This window comes from Eutrigla gurnardus (assembly GCF_963514095.1).
Source record: "Eutrigla gurnardus genome assembly, chromosome: 5".
NCBI classification, from domain to species: domain Eukaryota; kingdom Metazoa; phylum Chordata; class Actinopteri; order Perciformes; family Triglidae; genus Eutrigla; species Eutrigla gurnardus.
The window spans coordinates 23,528,058-23,547,752 of record NC_139919.1 but is presented as its reverse complement, the minus strand read 5'-3'; the positions used below and the strand labels follow the sequence as shown (position 1 = coordinate 23,547,752).

General features: G+C 44.9%; 2 protein-coding genes across 2 annotated transcripts; one reads left to right on the top strand and one right to left on the bottom strand.

The window, feature by feature from the left end:
• Nucleotides 1-2,925: 2,925 nt before the first annotated feature.
• On the top strand, nucleotides 2,926-5,182 carry LOC311014080 (uncharacterized protein). Its single transcript, XM_084010456.1, has 2 exons — nucleotides 2,926-4,062; nucleotides 4,921-5,182. The coding sequence occupies exons 1-2, from the start codon at nucleotides 3,137-3,139 to the stop codon at nucleotides 5,156-5,158; spliced, it is 1,164 nt and encodes a 387-aa protein (XP_083866582.1). The 5' UTR covers nucleotides 2,926-3,136; the 3' UTR covers nucleotides 5,159-5,182.
• Nucleotides 5,183-5,313: 131 nt separating this feature from the next.
• mapk9 (mitogen-activated protein kinase 9) lies at nucleotides 5,314-19,669 on the bottom strand. Its single transcript, XM_084010457.1, has 12 exons — nucleotides 19,512-19,669; nucleotides 13,091-13,237; nucleotides 12,596-12,725; nucleotides 11,726-11,784; nucleotides 11,342-11,480; nucleotides 10,891-11,056; nucleotides 9,856-9,927; nucleotides 8,762-8,944; nucleotides 8,187-8,311; nucleotides 8,039-8,102; nucleotides 7,645-7,716; nucleotides 5,314-7,454 (listed from the first exon to the last, which is right to left on the bottom strand). Exons 2-12 carry the CDS (start codon nucleotides 13,204-13,206, stop codon nucleotides 7,318-7,320), a joined length of 1,263 nt encoding a protein of 420 aa, XP_083866583.1. The 5' UTR covers nucleotides 13,207-13,237; nucleotides 19,512-19,669; the 3' UTR covers nucleotides 5,314-7,317.
• Between the last annotated feature and the right edge of the window lie 26 nt (nucleotides 19,670-19,695).

The following is a 19,695-nucleotide window of genomic DNA, read 5'->3' as shown; positions in this document are numbered from 1 at the left end:
TGGCTTTTAAAAAAAAAAAAAAAAAGCAATTTAATCCAATTTAGCATAGCAGCAACATAAACCTCCCCCACGCGGATGCGAGTGACGCACGTCTCCGATGTAGAAATGCACGTGGGATCGTTTGAGAGTATGCATGTGAGGGGAAGCCTCGTGCTGCCCGAAGACGCCGTTCATGTTGCTTCGAATAATCCGGCGGCGTTGAATGAAACCTCGAAACAAAACAGTTAAAATGGATGAGAGGGAGGCTCGGGTTCAAGTCTGGACATGAGAATAAAGCTGATCAATAACACATAGAGGCCTGAATAGTGCAGATGTGCACATGCATTAGACATACATTGTTTTACTAGAAATGGCTTTATGCATAATTGTGAAAAAAATCTATTATAAGCAAAATAAATCCTCAAGTCAAGTACTTCAAAATTGTCTTTAAGCGCAGTACTTGACTAAATGCACTTCTTACTTTCCACTACCGTTAGTCTGCGAAGCTCAGAATATTGGAGCAAAAAAAAAACCTACAGTATATATGCTTCCCACCTTAAAGCTGCATACTAATAGCATCAATACAGTCTGACTCAGTGTGGTGCTTGGCCGATGCTTCCCTTCAGTGAGAGCTCCTGGCTGACTCAATGGGAAACCACGGTTGTCTTAATAAAGCATGAGTAAACAGCAATGAGACGGTATATAATCTGCTGTGGAAGCGCTGCAGCTCTGAAGCACAAACACACACACACACACACACACACACACACACACACACACACACACACACACACACACAGGGATTGCGGGATCAGAGAGGCAGGGATGTTAATCTCTCCCAAACACACCTGCATGCAGGAACACACTATCGCTACACAGGCAAACTCTGCCTGTGCTGTTTGTCTTATCTCTCTTTGACGATCCACGGCTGCCTATCTGGTCGACTCCTTCCCTCCCTCTGCACACCTTTCCCCGAATTGTCCTTCAAATCCAAGTCATGCTTTTTCATCCTGGACTTGACATACCTTATGTCTCTATAACCACAAAGAGAAGCTGACTGTGTGTTAAGCAAACCCCGTCTCTTGTTAACAAGGGCCCTCCTCAATTACTCTCCATCGAGACACTTGCTAAAATAGCCACAGAGCCCTTCCTCCCCCTCTACCCCCTCCTCCTCCTCCTCTAACCATCTACCATCATTATTTAGAACCATTGGGATCTGTGTTGCCATGGATTCTGTCGTCATGGCTACAAACAACTACGCACATGGACAGGAAGTGGAGAAGCCCGAATGAGAGGGGAGGGTGGTGGTGGTGGTGATGAGGGGGGTCTTGAGGGAAGCTTCACCTCTGCGTGGTGGCGATCCAGCTGGGATAAGTCGCTGCAGGGCGATGGCTTAAAGACGGCGAGGTCGTCCATCATATGGTCAATGACGGGTGGAGGTCAGGGCCAAGCACCACAGGGACACGAGCGGGATTCACATGAGTGTGTGGCGTTCCAGATGGTTAGATGGTTGCTGGTGCCACTTTGGTCTCAGGAGGGACATTTTGGGGTCACGACTTGGGAGCTGCAACAACCCTTCAGGTTAGGCATCGCAGATTGTTCCCAGCATTCAGTGCTCTGACAACGAGGCGGCACACGTGGTTAAACGGAGGTTTGAGACACGCCACTTCCTCTACACGCCGTGCAGCCATTCGCCTGGAGGGGATTTATGGGCGACGTACCTGTATAGGTGTTTCCTCTGATCGAGAGGAAGTGCCTTTGATGGGAGTTCCTGCGTGGCGTCACACTAATGGGGGGAGTTCTTCATGGGCTGTGTGATCAATAGCAGATCAATAGGTCTCATCTGATCTTTAAAGGGCTTTAAAAAAAACGAATTATACCACTCAAACATGAACAAAACATAAATAAATAATTACGATTAAAAAGAGAAATTCTTAAACATCCAAATGATAAATAATGCATGAGAGACAAACACTGTTTTTACGATGCCGTCTTAAAATATTACCACGTTAAATCATATTGATGGGAATAGTATAGCTGTGAATCAATAAATCAATCATTAATTATCTTAAACGATTCCAAGACATTACCTGTTTACAGTAGAGGCTTTTTTAATACGGTTGTCTACAGCTCCACCTTGTGGTTGTATGACACACTGACCACGACACCAGTGAGGATTAGTGAGAGTGTCTGTTATTTCTTCTCTCTCTCTCTGAGAATCCTCCTTTCATCCCATTTTGTCCTTCACTTGCACCTCAGATTAAAAAAAAAAAAGATTTCCCTCTCTACCGTACAATGTGGGTTAAATCTCCAACCTGGTGATCTGATAATACCAGGTGACATTCTGCCATTTGTCGCCTGGCTCCTGTTGTTGACAGCATGCCGCTGGTTTAGTGCTGAGCGGCTCTCAAAGATAAGTGATAAATGCGCTGCAGCAGCTTCCGTGGGGTTGAACTCTGTCTGTAGTACAAGCAAGGCTGTTAACACACAGGACGGTGCTAATGCAGACAGAGTGCAGACAGAGCAGGACAATGAATGAGTCAGCAAAGGTAATAGTCTAATTGAAGCATTATCTGGTAAATCTGAGTCATTCTCTTTTCTTTTTTTTAACATAAAATCAAGTCTTTAAGTTTGCGTGTTTATGTGTTTTTGACATATATTGTACTGCAGATTATGGGGTTCATTGTGTGTGCTTCACACTTTGTGCCCATGGCCACTGTCTATTTCTGTGGTTCCAGTTATGTGTGACTGTCTTTAGGAATGAGCCAGACTATATTACACCCTGGTCCCTCCCTCAGAAGCTCTGCTAAAGTAACAGCTGATGTCAGACCTGCTTAAAGACACACACACACACACACACACACACACACACACACACACACACACACACACACACACACACACACACACACACACACACACACACACACACACAACACACACACACACACACACGCAAATACATACATACATAGACTACAACCTGTCTGCCATTAGGCAGCAGCTTCAAGGGCACAGACAGGCAAAGGGGAGGGCTCCTTCACCTTCCAGGGGAGGCTCCACAGCATGCTCACAAATCCAAGACCTGAATCAGCAGACAGAGGAGGGGAGGGCAGTTATCTATACCTCTCAGCACCCACATGTGCCTGGTTTCACCATGGAGCTGCACTGTCTTCATACTGAGACCCCCACCACAGCCAGTTCCTGCTCCACGGACCCCCCGTACGACAACTGCCCACCTTTTGCCCAGCGAGGGAGGGCCAGGGAGGAGGAGGAGAGCAGGGTTGTGTGCCCGGCTGCAACCAGACTCCCAGGCCCCCGCAGCCCTCTCCCTGGTCTGGCCCCAGCTGTGGCTGAGGTTCCCACACTGGCCGGTGGGGGAAGAGGGACTGGCGCCTGGCCAGATCACAGCTACTGCAGCTGGAGAGGAGGATTGGGAAGACGGGGCTGGGAAGCAGAGCTGGGCCCGTACATAAACACAGCAAGAGGAGAGAGAGTGGGGGAGCAGGGAGGCAACTGGGGAGTTGAGGAGGGAGCTCATTTGAAGCAGAGCCCCAGTCTGTCGCAGAACGAGGAGCACAGGAGTGCGCTCTCTCTGTACGATAACCTCCCCGACGCCGTCGCCCCCGACGACCTCCAAGAGGTCTTTGACATGGAAACGAGCTTCCAGGAGCAGACGTGCCAAGCATGGGCCCCTGAGCAGACCCCGGGGCCGATGGACAGCGAGGGAGTGAGTGAAGGCAGGAGCACCAGAATCCAGCAGCAGGATCCAGACCAAGACAGGAAGAATGAACAGGAGCCAGAGCCGGACTCAGGATCCTGTGGTTTTAAGCAGCTGCATCTCCAGCTCCCCATGTCACCTCCTCAGCAACATCTTAGTCCCCCTCGGCTACCCCAAACTGAGTGCCGGGTTCTGTGGCCCCCAGCTGATGCCCGGCACCCAGACCAGCCACCCTGGACTCCCAGGGTGCCCCCTCCTGTACCCCTGGCGGACCCCTCCGCCAGCGCCCTCCGCAGCCTCCTCACTAGCATCCAACAGCAAATAATCAGACAGAGGGAGGAGTACGAGGCCCGAATACTCAGGTAATGTTCATTTTGTGTTGCATTTCCATTTCAAGCGCCACAGCAGACATAATCGTGTTACAGAGATTAGACACGCCGCGTAAAAGACAAATGAAATGTCCTCAATTTAATGCTCTTACGCTCTCGGCTTCACTATCGCAAATTTCACTTCACTGACTTGCCGACGAGATTTTCCCAGCCCCTTGGTGTATTTCCAGTGGAGGGTGACACAATGTTCCCAGGCCCAGAAAGTGTGTGTCCACTCAGCTGTGCTGCTCCGTCCATTCGGCTGACCCCGAGCTTCACCCTACATCCTGTTTGGTTGAAAGCACAACGCCAACTGCTATTAGTTTGAAACTTTCCCAACAAAAGGCAGCAAGGTTATTACGAAGACCTATTTATTTTCATTCCGTTTAAACACTTGTTTTCAGTCCATGTCTAAACTGTTTTTTCCCCTCCATTAACCTAAAAGACACAGTGTTTTCTATAACTGTGTGGTTTTGAACGAATAAAGCACACCTTGTGTGGTTGACCTATAGAACAAGCTCATGGCACTGGAAAGAGAGCTAAATTAAGGGGCCATGCTGCTGACCTAGACACAACACATACCTCATTTATTACTGATATAGATAGAGCAAGTCTCGGTGTAAGGTCGCTGGTACTGGTTAGCAAGGGCGAGAACAGGAAGGAGCTGGATATATTTAATCGTGCAATTTCACCAAACCTTCGAAGCAGTTAGATAACCGGTTCTGCCTTTTCCAAATTATCTCAGGCATCAATAATCAAACCACAATTAAAACCATTCAACTGACATGCTCGTACACGACCGACCTCTCCTCACTCCTAAAAGCCTTTCACATGCACGCTCTTGTCTTTCAGGCTAGAGCAAAGAAACGAAGAGCTGCAGGTGGAGGTTGTCCGGTTGAAAACGAACCTGGCACAGCAGCGCCACTGGTACCAGGCTGTCCAGGCTAAGATCGCAGAGTCCGAAGGGACCCGGGCCGCCGCAGAACTACACAACGCAACCCTGCAGAAGGAGATGGATCAGTTCTTTGACACCTTCGGAGAGCTCAACAGTGAAGTGAAGAAGACAGAATACATCGTCAAGAGCTTTTGAGAAAAAGAGGACAAAAAGGCACAACACGGGCTAGTCTTCAAACTCTATGTATAGGAGTTTGTCAGAATATCTTCTTTCCCCAATGGAGAAAGGTTTGACGTTATTTTTCCTTTTAAGAATCTGAGAAACGTACAAAACATCACTGAAGAAAAATAATCACTGATGTCCACTTTATTAGTTACGTTAAGGGCAAAAGATATTGGCCAGGTAATTATATTGTGGTCGTTGCAATCACACAGGATATCTCTGAAAATAAAAGCAGAAATAAACTCAACAAAAATGTGAGATGCACAATGTATACAATTGAGCTTTTTTTTTCTTTTTCTAAACATGGTAAACGAGGATCTGAGCACCGTAACGCTCAGATCCTTACATGAGAAGTTTTGTGGGAGTGAAATGGCCACTCCTCCGGTCATTCAAGGCATGACTGAAAGAATAAGGTCATGTTTCTTAGAAAGGAAAATAGAGTGTGCAACAATTAAGTCCTCGGTGAATCCATAGTGTCATGTGTTTGCATGTCCATCGCTCTGTGCAATCAGTTCTGCAAAAAAGCAGCTCCACAGTCCGTTTCTATCCTCTTTACGTTTCCGAGTTCCAAGGTCCAGATTTTCATTCAGGATCAGTCATCGTTTAAAACCACAATGTGTCTGCTTTGTCTTGAGGGGCCGACTTCCTCCATAGACTTTGCCCTTACAACCGGGCGACTGCTGTCTTTCAGGACGAATCAAAGGAGATAATGGAAAGCGCCGCAGGGTACATTTTCATAACACACACACACGCACACGCGCACACACACACACACGCACGCACACAGGCTTAAAAGGCAAAACAAATGAGAACATAATGCATCAAACAAGCTTTCAGAACCAAGAATATCAAGGTTCTGTAAGTGAAATAACTGACCTGAACGGATTTCTCTTTATAACGAGAGCTACGGTAACTTATTGGCATCTTTTAACGCCTTCATGCAAGTTAAACACCATTATTTGTGTTTTACCGCCTTAATCTACATGGTGTCTGATTCATGATGGATTTTGCGACTGCGCCGGTGCTGATGGAATGCTTTAGAAGAGGAGCAGCCGATCTGCATCCGTTTGTCGGTGAAATGCTTCGACGAAAGAGGCTTCTTTTACACGGACCTCAGTGTGACTGTGTGCAACATTTTTGCAAGAACAAAAAAATAAATACTACATATATCTTTTCGCTGCTCCCAAATTTACAGGATGATGATGTTCTTGTGATATACACATTGTTAGTCAGTACCTTATGTCCAATAGGGGTGCAATATATAGTTCTACTGATATGATGGATATCTAAACAAAATGAGCACATTTTACCTATTAGTGATGAACGTGTCAACAGCCACTATGTGTCAGATCATGACATTTTTTTTTTTTTACATACAGTACATCATATCAAGAAATAATCAATGTAACACTGCAACCACGGCTTCCCCGAATTGTCTGAAGGAAAAGCTCAAAATTCACATCACTCAAGGCAATTAATTAAAAACGGTGGAGATCTGTAACACTGCGAGCTGGCTAGAGGACCAATCAGACTTTGGATGAGTGTTTTATCATCAGATGGACATCAGATTGGCGCGACAGACTTGTGGTAAGCTTTTGTTCGTTATCGGCGTTACATGCATGAGAGCGGCGGCTGGCAGCTGTGGTCTATGTTCAGTGTGTGTCTGCTCTAATTTGAGAACCTCTCATCTCAGCGTAATATTCGCTAAAAAAATAAAACTATTAAAATACGGAACAAAACAACAATCCCCACCTCCTTCTGAGAAATTAATATGGATGCATAAATCATACAATATATACTCGATCAAGGTAAACAATATCCACTAAGAAGAGAAAGAGAGACCTTTGACCCAACAGATAAAATAGACAGCGTTGACCTCGAGGCAGCCGTCTGAAAACAAAGTTTGACATTGAAAAGGTTCAACAAGGTCATCAGATCACACGCACAAAGAAAATAGAAAAATAGACCTATTCATTTAAAAGAAGAAAAACACAGGACAAAAAAAGAAGGAAAGACCAGAAAGGGGGGATGGAGTAAAGAGAAAAGGGAAGGTGATGGTTGATTGATATTTGGATATTGTAAATGGGAGGGGAGGACTGAGGCCGGCAGACACATGTGGCCACAGACTGTGTTCACTGACTCTCGTCCAGCGGTCCGGTCAGTGTGTCGATGCTGCTGCTGTCTGTGTCCGAGGCCAAGGTGTGCTCCGTGGACATGGACGAGATGTCGTTGGCTGATGAGGACTGGGAGGCCGAACCCGACACCACGTCTGAAACACGACACACACAACAAGAATAGAATAACACTTAGGATTAACAGATCCTATACGTTTTTTTTGTGGGACCAGCGTGACCACAATGAGGAACCAGTATTAAGCTAGTTGTGCTCTGACTCCACTACATATAGGAGTTTGGTGTCCAATATTGCAGAAAACGAATGAAGATGGTTCATGTACGTACCCGAGCAGTCTTCTTTCATCACTCCATTCTTGTTCCTCTCTTCCCAGTCAATCACCTCTTCGTAAATGAGTTCTGTAGAAAAGCAGAATGTGTTAGATGCTGTCACTGTGTTCTCACAAAGTAGCCTTAAAGGTACAGGAAATTCGAAATATGGAGTTTGTAGTAATTCATTATTTGTAGTCATTCCAGCGACTCTTAGAAATGTCAAAAGCTGCTGTTATTTGCTCCTATTGTATGTTCTTAATAATCTCTGTTTCAATGCTGGTATTTAGAATGATTTGGCAGTGTTTTGCTTTAACTTTAAAATAAATTTGATTCTTTAATCGGTTTAGTTCTCTGTAAGGAAGTTAAGATGCACTACTGATAGATTTCCCTAGAGGGCAGTGCAGGCTACCTTTCCATTGCTCGATGGAGTGCTCTCTCTCTTCCAGCTGTTTATCTGAAATCTGGGGAGGCGGCTGTGAAACAAAACAAAACACACACATCAGCAAGGTGACAGCCTCTGCATTGATAACGTGAACCAGCGCTGCAAGTGTCCTCACCGCGTCGGCCTCCCCGGGGTCGTACCATACGTGGATGTACGGGTGGTTGAGGGCTTCTTCTACGGAGATGCGGCATTCAGGATCAACCACCAGCATTTTGGACAGCAGGTCCCTTGCTTGACCTGCTATAATGGCAACAGAGGGAAGTCAGTGTTACTATGGAAACAGGCCCATGGCATCAGTTAATTGAAGCGGTCTTCATGAGACCTGATTAGGTGTTGGGTAACATCTCCAGGAATGTCAGGATTTGTTCTCTTGGCTCAGTGATGTGATGTCTAACTCTAAATGCCACAGATTAGGGCAGAACCACTTTTGACCTACATGGTCATTCTCATGGTCTCATGGTCAACTGGTTGCGTAAGTGATCCGGTTTCCAGCCCGTCTCCATGTCATTTTGTAAAGGAATGTCTCATTACATCAATATACTGCAGACAAATGCCTTTCTATGAATAAAATAATGCATTAAAGTAGTATCCTTGGACAGGGATTTAAAAATATCTCTTACTAGGAAACTGCATCTACATGCATTATAAGTTTCGTTAAACAAGTTTATTTTAGTGTCCAAAAATTCTTACTCTTCAGTTTGTCATGTTCTGAGTCGGAAGGAAAGGCCCAGTCCGGAAAAAGCTCGGCAAAGCTGACGCCAGAATACTGCGGCTTGTTCATCACGTAGTTCCTCACGGTCTCCATCAGTCGGCTCATGAACTCCTGGCTGGGCGTGCCCAGAACCTCAATCACCTTGTTCCACTGGTCGATGTCTGGACGCTCGTTATGGACAACTCAGCTGCATTATGGGTACGTACGCGCGTCGGTAAATGAGAGGATCATTAGATAAGGCACGTAATCAAATACATGGAATTCATGCACGACGAGTCCATGGTCGCAGTTGAGCTAGCAGATCGAGGCAGAGTGGTGCTTTGACATAAATGCTAACATTAGCATGCTAGCATGCCCACTGCACACTTGCCAATTAGAAGAAACACAGCTTACGTTGATGGGAATGTTGGTCGTTTTGCAGGTATTTGGTCATAAACCAAAGTATTACTGAAACCTGACGGCGGCGCTAGGAATACCAGCTATTCCATTTCATCCTGAGGGTAACATGAATGGGTGCGTTACATTTCACGACGATCTATCCAATAGTGACATAAAAAAAAGAAAAGTAATAAATATAGAGATATGCACATTCAGCTAGCTCTCCGACTTTGCAATTACAATTGCAGTAAAAGGCTATTACTTCCTCTGATAAAAAGCAATCTGTCCCAGAATCGCACCGCGCCCTGGCGTAAATGAATAGTGCCGCAGAAAGGAGCTGCCGAGTGAAGAGGTGACCAAACCCATTAGGAACAGAGAAACAGCCAATATAAATGCAAATGGTTGGAATTGCTTCGAATGGATTCCCTCTATCAATTAAAGGGATTATAGCTATCTGAAAAAACAACTCCACAGATTTAATAATCATTGACGGCAGCAGGAAACACACAGAGCTCTCTGATTAAAAATTGGGATATGCTGGAAATCCGGGGCATAGCGGGGCATAACTGGGAAAAATCAAGTGTGTTTGAAGAACTACAACACAAGGAGGTCGCCAAGATGGATGTGTTTGTGTTAGATGGAGGTTTGATGGAGGGTGAAAGGTGGGACCGTGACAGAGAACAGCCAAGGATACGGTCGGTGCCCTGGAAGATGACGCTGCCCTTCACCATCTCTCCCATGATGCAACCAACTGACCAGATGTCCACTGGGAACAGATAACACAAGCAAACAGAAAGACAACAGATTAAATAATGATCACATAATATAAGGCATGTATACAGCGTAAAAAGACACATGTCAGATGTGCTCCATGATTTAAATTTCAATGAGAAACATTGAAATGCACAACACAAGTTGTTATTTCAGTCCATCCTCTAGCTGTGCCATGACCTGATGCTTTCATATTCTTCTTAAGGCTGGCTTCTTCCCCTCTTTCTGGCTCGGAAACCAGACGCAGCCTTCCAGGCCTTTTCTCCTCGCCTCTGCAGCTCTGCTTATCAGTTTACACAGCTGTTGCTCCCTTCATCACTTTCCCTGTGTGCGTGCTTAGCAGAGTGGGATGTATGTAGATCGCCTCTCTTTCTCCGCGCGCATATGTGGCAAATGCCCATTAACTCCCCTCTTCCCTCTATTTCAGTTGCACAGAAGCTGAAAGGTCTGTGTACTCCAGATCATACAGACCATTTTAGGACATTAATTTAAACTTTGGACGGGATGCACTATTCATTGTGAGTGATTCAACAGAATAGATACACTCCTGACTGGGAAAGACCACATACAAGCCTGACAAGTTAATCCTACCACTATATGATATCAACTTGACTGTGTTTTGTAAGAAAAATAACTACTACCAACTAAAATATGCTAATTTATAGCACAAACTGATACTTTTATAGAAACAACACTATTATGAACAGTGTCAGCTGGTCACAAAGGTGAATAAGTGGTTCAGTAACGACATGAAGAACCTTTCTTTTAAGCATTTATAACTTCTGAACAGTTCATTTTGTTGCTGTATGCAACATCATGTTTATCCAATTATACCTTTGTTGATGCCAAATGTCAAAATAACTGTAGAGGGCCAGATCAGTGTTATATGATAATCAACCATCCCTCTCATTTTAGAGGAATAGGATGTTTATAACTACCGTTGTAAGACTGTCCTTACCGTTCTCCTTGTACTTCATGCCCAGTATGACCTCGGGGGCACGGTAGTATCTGGTCACCACATATGGGGTCATCATGAAGTTAGTGCAGGCCGTCCGAGCCAGGCCAAAATCCAAGATCTTTAGAGTGCAGTCGGACTTCACCACAATGTTACTGGGCTTCAGGTCCTGAGGAGAGAGAGAAACTATAAATATAGAAACATGCACACACAAATACATAAACCTTGAGGTATTCCTCGCGACACCTCGCCTCACAGCAGTGATGTGTGATTGTTGGGCAACAGAGCAGGCTTCTGAACAACCAGCAGCAACAATTTTCAACAAGAGAGGGCAGTGAAACACTGCTTTTCAGACTGATGTTTAATGACTCTTTAATATATTTCTGCATGGTGTAGAAACATTACTGTCTTGTTAACATTTAGCCGACAGCACAAATAACCCTTGTCCGGTTACCCTGTGGATGATGCCAGCTGAGTGCAGGTGCCTGATGCCACAGAGGATCTGGTAGAGCAGATAGGACATCCTCTCATGGTCCAGGTCCATGTGGATCACCTGGCATAGGCTGGCATCCATCAACTCCATCACCAGATACCTAAAAGCCGAGGGAGGAACGAAAAAAAGGCCAGTAGGTGGAAAAAAATGGTTCAGAGTGGCAGATAAATGATAAGAGATTATAAGAGGGACAGTCAAAAGGTAGTAAAGGAGTTCATCAAGGAACAGTGACAAACACAAAGAAGCAATTAAAGGAGATACTAGTTAAACGCTAGCTTTAGCTCAAATCTGTCAATCTTGAAGAAAACAGAGTAGATTGTTGGGAAACACTCGACTGTCACTCACAGGTCCTGGAATTCCTCCAGGGACTTCTGAGGCGTGAACACATTGATCAGACGGATGATCTGCAAGCAGAGAGACAGGCCCTTAGTCCACTCTCTTACTCCACCATGGAGAGCTAGCCGACTGAGGACAGAGCACTCCAGTGAGTTTGTCTGGACTCCCTCACTCCGAGCAAGAAATCACATCCACATTGCAGCGAGCTGATTCTCTCTAATCAGTGATTCCAAGTCTTTACTCCCGTCTTAATAAAACAATTACATTACATCTCATGTGATTAAAAGGACTGTTTTTACGACAGCTGCGAGTTGAGACATCCTAGTCTGTCTTAAAACAGTGATCAGGCATTCATACACACAATGAAGCGGTTTTTGTTTGTTCATACCGGTCATTAAGAGATCCCGTCAGACATGCCTTCCTACGAAAAAGGCTTGTTGTGTGCAAAAATACATTCCAACTTTCAGCTGAGGCTAGCATGTGAGGTCAGCAGTCTGAGTAAATCAAATCAAGTGGGCATCTTCTAAAGTTACATTGTTTTTAATACAGACTTCCCTTTTTGTCTTTCTATCCCACCGTTCAACTCAGTGCATTAAAACTCTCTGGACGAAACACAAGAAATAAGGAACCAAAAACATTGCTACTTTCAGTGACACACACTTGATTTGTGCAACTGCTGACGTCTCACATAAGCTTCATAAAAACTTTGTTACATGCTTTTATCCCCCAACACTTACATTGGAAGCAGAGAAGGAAAGGATCTCTTAATGGCCAGTCAACAGGAAGTATTCAACCAAGCTGCTTCAATGTACATACTATAGCTGTCTATGAAGAGAAACTTTAAAATGCGTGACCCAAGCATTTAAATGGAAGCCTTACATTTTTGTGATTGACACATTTGAGCAGCACCAGCTCCCTGTAGGCACGCTTAGCATGGGTCTGGTTCTGGAAGGGTCGACACAGCTTTTTCACTGCCACCGGTATACCAAGGACTGTATCTAGAGCAGAGCTGGTCACATTGTATAGAGGGAAGAGACGGAGACAAAGGGTTATTGAGGAAGAAAATGAATGCATTCGGCAGAGGAAAGCTGTTGTCTGACTAACCGGCAATTTCATGGGAAAAAAAACGCTAAATATGTGACTAACTGACATGACCACCATAGGCATTTTTCACAGCAGTCATAGTAGGGAAACCACGGATGTGACTAAAGCAGTATTTTGTGGCTTTTCATGTCACAATGTCTGTAGTGGAAGAGACTCACCACTAGTGGGACACACTAAACCATGTTTATCTAATTAGGCAGAACTATTAACAATGCCCTGGGCGCTGGCAACGCAATTCCCCAAAATGTTAACAAAAGCGCAGCCTCTCACCAGACGATGCCCTGGGCCCCGGAGCCGATGGCGCGGAGCTGCTGGTAGCGCTTGAGAACGGTGAAGGTGGAGTCGCCCACCTGAACGCTGTAGAACTGGCCCTCCGCCTCACTCATCCTGCTGAACAGTCAGGACCACCAGCACTGTCTGCAGGAGGGGGGAGAGACAGAAGAAAACATCTCAAAATGGCCAACCAGAATGGTGAACATGCTAATAAGCCTTTATTATTGCACCCATAAAGACAATTTTTCCCCCTCATCCACTGAATCCCACAGTGAATGACAGAGCCTAATATGGTTCCATCTGTCCAGTCCCAGTCCAGTCCAAAAGCCAACCCATCCATCACCGTTTCCTGCCCAGTTTGTTCGTCTGACACGGGAACGGTGGTTCGGAGCTGAAGACGAGGCTGCAAATGTTTGTGTGTGTAGAACAGAGGCCGCTGACAGCTTGTTGTTCCCGAGGCTCCCGCTGCCATATCCAAACTCAGGCCGACACACTCATGAACAGTAAAACACACACACACACACACACACACACACACACACACACACACACACACACACACACACACACACACACACACACACACACACACACACACACACACACACACACACACACACACACACACACACACACACACACGGGATGAGCCCACGGTAACTTGTACGTAACAACAGATGTCATCGCATGATGCGTTTGTGCGTTTATTAAAAAAAAAAGTGTCTGTGTTCGCATTGATTCCTCAGGCAGGAAGTGGAGGAGGAGTATTATTCTTGGCTAGGGGTGTGTGTATGTGTGTGGGCGAGGGCACACTATTGTGTAGCTACGCAACAGCGAGTAGTCACGGCTGTTTGTCATTCCTTCAGAAAACAGCCACAGGTTAAATGATTTCATTATATTATCAGAGTATTATATTTTAGCTCTGTGTTTGACAGACGTCAAGGACACGAACACTAGAAAGAGGTTATGATCAAACAAAGCCAAAAACCCACCTCAGGCTGTGTGACCTGTAAAGCTACATAGTATCAGCTTCAACACTGTGACAGCATCATAAAGAGCTGCAGCAGAAACTAGAGCTGACAGGACGGTTACTGCCTTTATTATGAAATTATTAGTGGAGAGAGGGAACATTATGGCTACATTGTGTCGCATTAATCTATGAATGTATGACAGCCAAATCGGCATTTGCCATTTTCTTTATCAACAGAAAAAACAAACAACAAATACAACAAACTGATGATATAAGCCTTAAAATTGTAGGGATTTCATTCTTTTCTTAATGTATTTTGTTAATTGCCTATATTGGTTCTGAATAGTTTCTTTTATAACCCAAATCCCTCTTGAATATACCATCTTTTCTCTTTCCTATGTTGTTTTGTAAACACTGAAAAAAAAACATCATCTTCAGATGTAGTCGACTCTGCAACCGCACCATTACTCGGATGAAAAATGAATCCTTCTCATCTCTCTCTACTTTCTTCCTCTGCCTTCCTGCCTTGCACGTCCAGCTGGCTCTCTCGCTGCACCCGAGGGGGAGAGCTGACAAACACCTTTACTTCCTTTGTGCTTGTCTCAGTTTTTCCAATTTTTCTTGGCTCTGTCTTCCTTTGCGCGTCCTTTTATGCTCCTGGCAGTCTCTCACTCCTCTGTCCTTTTCTGGGCTTCTCCCATCTTCCCTGTAGCCTCCTCAGACGTATCCCCACTAAGGGACTAAATGGTACCAACGGGCTATTTGTGATGAACATTTTGGCGATCAAAGCAGAGCTTTTCCCACTTGATTACATTATTGTTTAGAATGCAGGTGCAGCAGAAACATTATCTTGACATGCATGCAGCATGGATTCTAGACCAGAGCACATTTAACATCTTGTGCGTCCAATATCCTCCAACACATTTCCCTCTGAGAAAAATACCGCCTCTGCTATCTTAGCTTCGATGCTGCATTGGCTAAACGTGACACTTTTTTTTTTACCCATTTGGCCCTCAATGTCTGGTGCACAAAAAACAACAAGCTAAAGAACGCCATGAATGGGGCCATTAATCATAACCCAAACCCATTTGGGGAGCAGGCACAGCAAATCCCTCACTTACAGCCAGACTAGGCACGACCATAGGTTAAATGTGCGGTTGACTCAGCACAGATATATTGAACAGAGTCTCAGAAAGCTAGACAGACTACAGCAGACACCTGTTATATAGTTCTGGCCCGCATGGCACTGAGGAATTTGCTCAAATCCAAAGAGGATTCGATTACTGTAGACGAAGATGAATGCCCCCCAAGTGAAATCCAGGCCGGTTTGCAGGTAAGCTCCACGTGGGACACATCAGAGACTTTTAGGATACAAAGACATAAAGAATAAACAGGTTTAACGACTTAGTAGGTCACTGACATACTTAACAAAGCTGTGAGCATTAATCACACTGCTTGGCCTCAGTTATGATGAAGTTAAAAGGCAATCGTCGTCGTCGTCGTCCCTTAGTGGGGATACTGAAATCAAACAAATGTCGCTCAGCAAAGTCCAGACTCTTCTCTGTTCTGGCGCCTCAGTGGTGGAACGAACTCCCGACCAATATCAGGACAGCAGAGTCATTTGCCATCTTCCGAAAAAGGCTCAAGACTCACCTGTTCAGACTTCACCTCGACTCTACATAGCATGACCCACTAACACCCTCCCTCGACCCCCCCCCCCCCCCCCCCCCCCCCGCAAAAAAAAAAAAAAAAAAAAAAAAAAAAAACTCGGATCGTAGCACTGTTACTCTTGAAGCACTACTTTACTCAGATGAGGACCTAACACTTGTTCTATTTTTAGCTCTTACTGCATCGGCAATGATACGTCGTGGTTTCTTTGTTTCCTTCTTTTGACAAATGTACTTATTGTAAGTCGCTTTGGACAAAAGCGTCTGCTAAATGACCTAAATGTAAATGTAAATGTAAATGCAATCTCATTATCGACATGTCATCATTGTGTTGGAAAAAATAACACACATACAATGGCTAATTACCAAACAAACAGATACCAATCCTCGGTCACACTATTACGTGTATAATTTTGACTTCTACAGTGCATTACACATGATCAGTCACTATTAATTGCCAACGGAACTAGTGCGGAGCGATTCATCGTCTTCAAACACCCTGCCCTGTGATCTATGACGCATGCGGATGACGGTAAATGATAAAAAAACAACATGTAGAGCGCTTTGACGCTCACGGTACGACCAGAAATAATTCACAAGAGCGACACCCCACAGTGTGCAGACGCAACGGAAAATTGAACACAGATTAGGACCGATTCTTTCGCCACCTAGTCACCAAAGTTAATATTTGCAATATCAGCTATTTTTTTTCCACAAACCACATATCTTACAAACATTCTGAAATGGCATTTTTCAGACAGACAAATCCGGAGGAAATGATCTCTGTTCAAGACCTTTTCGCTGTCTCAGCAACACAAGAACGTCCTAGCTAACTCATTTTCATCATACTGTGTAAATATCTACCGTCAGCAAAATAAAAACTATATCCATTATGCTAATATTACCCAATCTGCTTTCATCAGTCCACACACAGCGTTCATAACACTTTCAAGCGAAGTAGAGGGAGAGGAGAACACATAATGACATCATCATGATGTGTAATTGTAGTTAGAAAATCTAGTTTTGGGTGAGAAACTAGAGGTGAATCATCAGGGATTAATAATACGTTTGCAAATAGCAGAATGCCAGAACTAGAATGGTAAAGGAGAGCATGTTACAGTTATATGGGATTCATTGTTTTGTTTTTACCGCGGTATCAAATTGGGTATCAAGATTTGTGAAAATTTCACTGGTATTAGCATCAACTACAACATGTCTGCTAATGTGACATCCCTATATATATAGTGTATGTGTATGAATGCTGGGTAAAGTGAAGGGAATCAACTTCTGCCCCGGAGGCAAAATAACATCTCTCTGTGCTTCCCGACCGTGAAGCAGCAACAGTTAAATGTTTAGAAGCAGGCTTCGAGTTATCTAAATATTTTTAGAGTGGTAGAGGCATAGTCAGTGTGTACTTTAGCTTGTTACAGTACTATTACTCAATGGAGAGGAGTAAGATTATTCTAAATTATATATATAGTTTGTACAAGGCTTGACGTTACAAGTTATAATCTATTCTTTTTATACTTCAATATCTAAATAAATAAAGATACGTTCATATCAATGCATCAATTCATCTCATTTCATCATGAGATGCAAAATACATAATGTGATTATATTTTGACTGTGTGCAATACTGTGTTAGTCATACTATATTATGATTAGTGTGAGAAATACAGCAGATCCATCCATCCATTTTCTACCGCTTATCCTGTATTTAGGGTCACGGGGGGGCTGGAGCCGATCCCAGCTATCATTGGGCGAAGGCAGGGTACACCCTGGACAGGACGCCAGTCTATCACAGGGCCGACATGGAGAGACAGACAACCATTCACACTCACATTCACACCTACGGGCAATTTAGAGTCACCAATTAACCTATCCCCATCCTGCATGTCTTTGGACTGTGGGAGGAAGCCGGAGAACCCGGAGAGAACCCACGCTTACACGGGGAGAACATGCAAACTCCACACAGAAGGGACCCGGGCCGACCCGGGAATCGAACCCAGGACCCTCTTGCTGTGAGGCAAGAGTGCTAGAAATACAGCAGATAAGGAACTAAAATGATTGCATACTGAATGGCGATCGCAATATTGGTAAAAAAAAGAAAAAAAGAAAATGCAATTAATCATTTTCACATGTCGTTCGGTCCAAATGCAAAACCGGCAGCTTCTAGTAGAAGAACTAATTGTCTGTAGTCAACTGGCCTCTGCTTCCCTAACATCTAGGCTGCAAAGACATGTCAGTATCATGTATGTGTTTTCTATATACACACATATATTCAGTGTATTGATATTGCAAATCATAACTGTGTGCAGACCCGTTTCTCCAAATAGACAAGATATCGTCTTAGATTATGGATCTAGTCTATTTCTGGTAATAAAGGCTGCATTGCAATAAAGTGATTTAGCCTAATTTTCTTAACTTAAACTGTACTAGCTGTTCTATTACTCACCTTTTCCCACTTATTCATTATATCTATATCACTGATAACATTTTTTTAATCAAAAACGTTTCACAATGCAACGATAGTCAACCCACATTATCGATATTGAGGTATTTGGCAAAAAATATGGTGATATTTGAACCTAATCATGACAAGACAACATTGTAAGTGCACTAAGTATTTGTCACCCTCAATAATGAGATTAAACATGAATGAAAAGACATGTGGTTTCGTTAACGTGGACACTTTTCTTATCAAGCGAGTTGACAGAGAATTGACCTTCACCATCCTCAACCCGTGCTCATCACGACTAACTGTGCAGCTCAGTTCGGTGCAGCCTTGGGCTCCGACGTGGCCTTGGCTCTCTGTCGGGAGCTGGATGTGAGTCAGTGAGCTAGCTATGATATCAGATCATGGCCCGAAGAACTGGCATCTCGTCCTGATGTGGCAGAGTTACAAAACACACAGGGGGCAACGACATCCGGGCAACTGATGCCTGCTGAGAGAGCCAGAGCGGTAAATTGAAGAGGATGAAGGATGCTCATGATGTGTGATGGGGGGGGGGGGAGGATGCCAGTACCACGTGTTGCTGCTGACACGTTTCCTGAAACAACCTTGTTATATGTGAGTATTGCACAGTATTTGTGTGTGCACATGTAGGCTACTACAGTCTCACTGAACTGCACATGCCGATCCTCACGCTTTGACATGCTTCAGATTTGAGACGTGTCAGATTAATCCCGCAGTCGTGCTGAAACTTGCCTCTGACGTACCATGCCAAATAAAACACAGCACTAGCGTTTTAGCTTTTCGTCACATCTACAGCCGTTTTCGTGGCAGCCCGTGGTGCCGGTTCGAACCTGAGCACGCTCGGCCCACAGACATGTCATGTATCTCGGTGTAACGCAGTGACATCATCAGCGGGGCTCTATGGGTAAAACCACGGACACTGACAACTCTCTTTTGTGGCATACGCCAGGTGTAAAAGTGAGAATTTCACCCCAAAAAAAATGTCCACACGTAGCTTTGCCTACTCAAAACACGCACGCGCGCGCGCACACAGGTATGAAGTCACTACTCGTGTATGACACACACACACCGGGGCCGCAGCACCGCTGGCACTAAGGTGCTCCAACGCCGTTGGAAATAATCGGTTAAACACGCCGACGTAAATTCACGTCGGGTTACGAAGTTACCGAGGCCTACACTGCCCAACCCCCCCGTCCTTTTTCACTTCTGTCGGAAGCAATGCGGTAGCCGGGCCGGGCTGAACTGAAAGCTCCGACGGACCAACGGACGACAAGAGGAGGCGGCAGGAGCAGCGGCGAGACCTACCTTCTCCCTTCGCTTTTCCCAGGGCACTCCCATGCATCGAACACGCAGATACGATGCTCCCTCCGGCTTTCGGGCACAGCCTAGACTTGTAGAAAGTTTAGGAGACCGGGCTGTCACGACAGATAGACCTCCCTCCCTCCAGTTCCTAGCTTACTCCAGCGGCAGCAGCAGAGAGGGACGGCGG

What these genes read in the sequence shown, in the direction of transcription:
- LOC311014080 (XM_084010456.1), top strand. Translation starts at nt 3,137, where the DNA reads ATGGAGCTGCACTGTCTTCATACTGAGACCCCCACCACAGCCAGTTCC. An exon ending in TACGAGGCCCGAATACTCAG is followed by an intron (nt 4,063 to 4,920) that starts GTAATGTTCATT and finishes CTTGTCTTTCAG; the next exon opens with GCTAGAGCAAAGAAACGAAG.
- mapk9 (XM_084010457.1), bottom strand. Translation starts at nt 13,206, where the DNA reads ATGAGTGAGGCGGAGGGCCAGTTCTACAGCGTTCAGGTGGGCGACTCC. An exon ending in AATGTGTCAATCACAAAAAT is followed by an intron (nt 11,785 to 12,595) that starts GTAAGGCTTCCA and finishes CTCTGCTTGCAG; the next exon opens with ATCATCCGTCTGATCAATGT. An exon ending in ACCCCGGGGAGGCCGACGCG is followed by an intron (nt 8,103 to 8,186) that starts GTGAGGACACTT and finishes TTTGTTTCACAG; the next exon opens with CCGCCTCCCCAGATTTCAGA.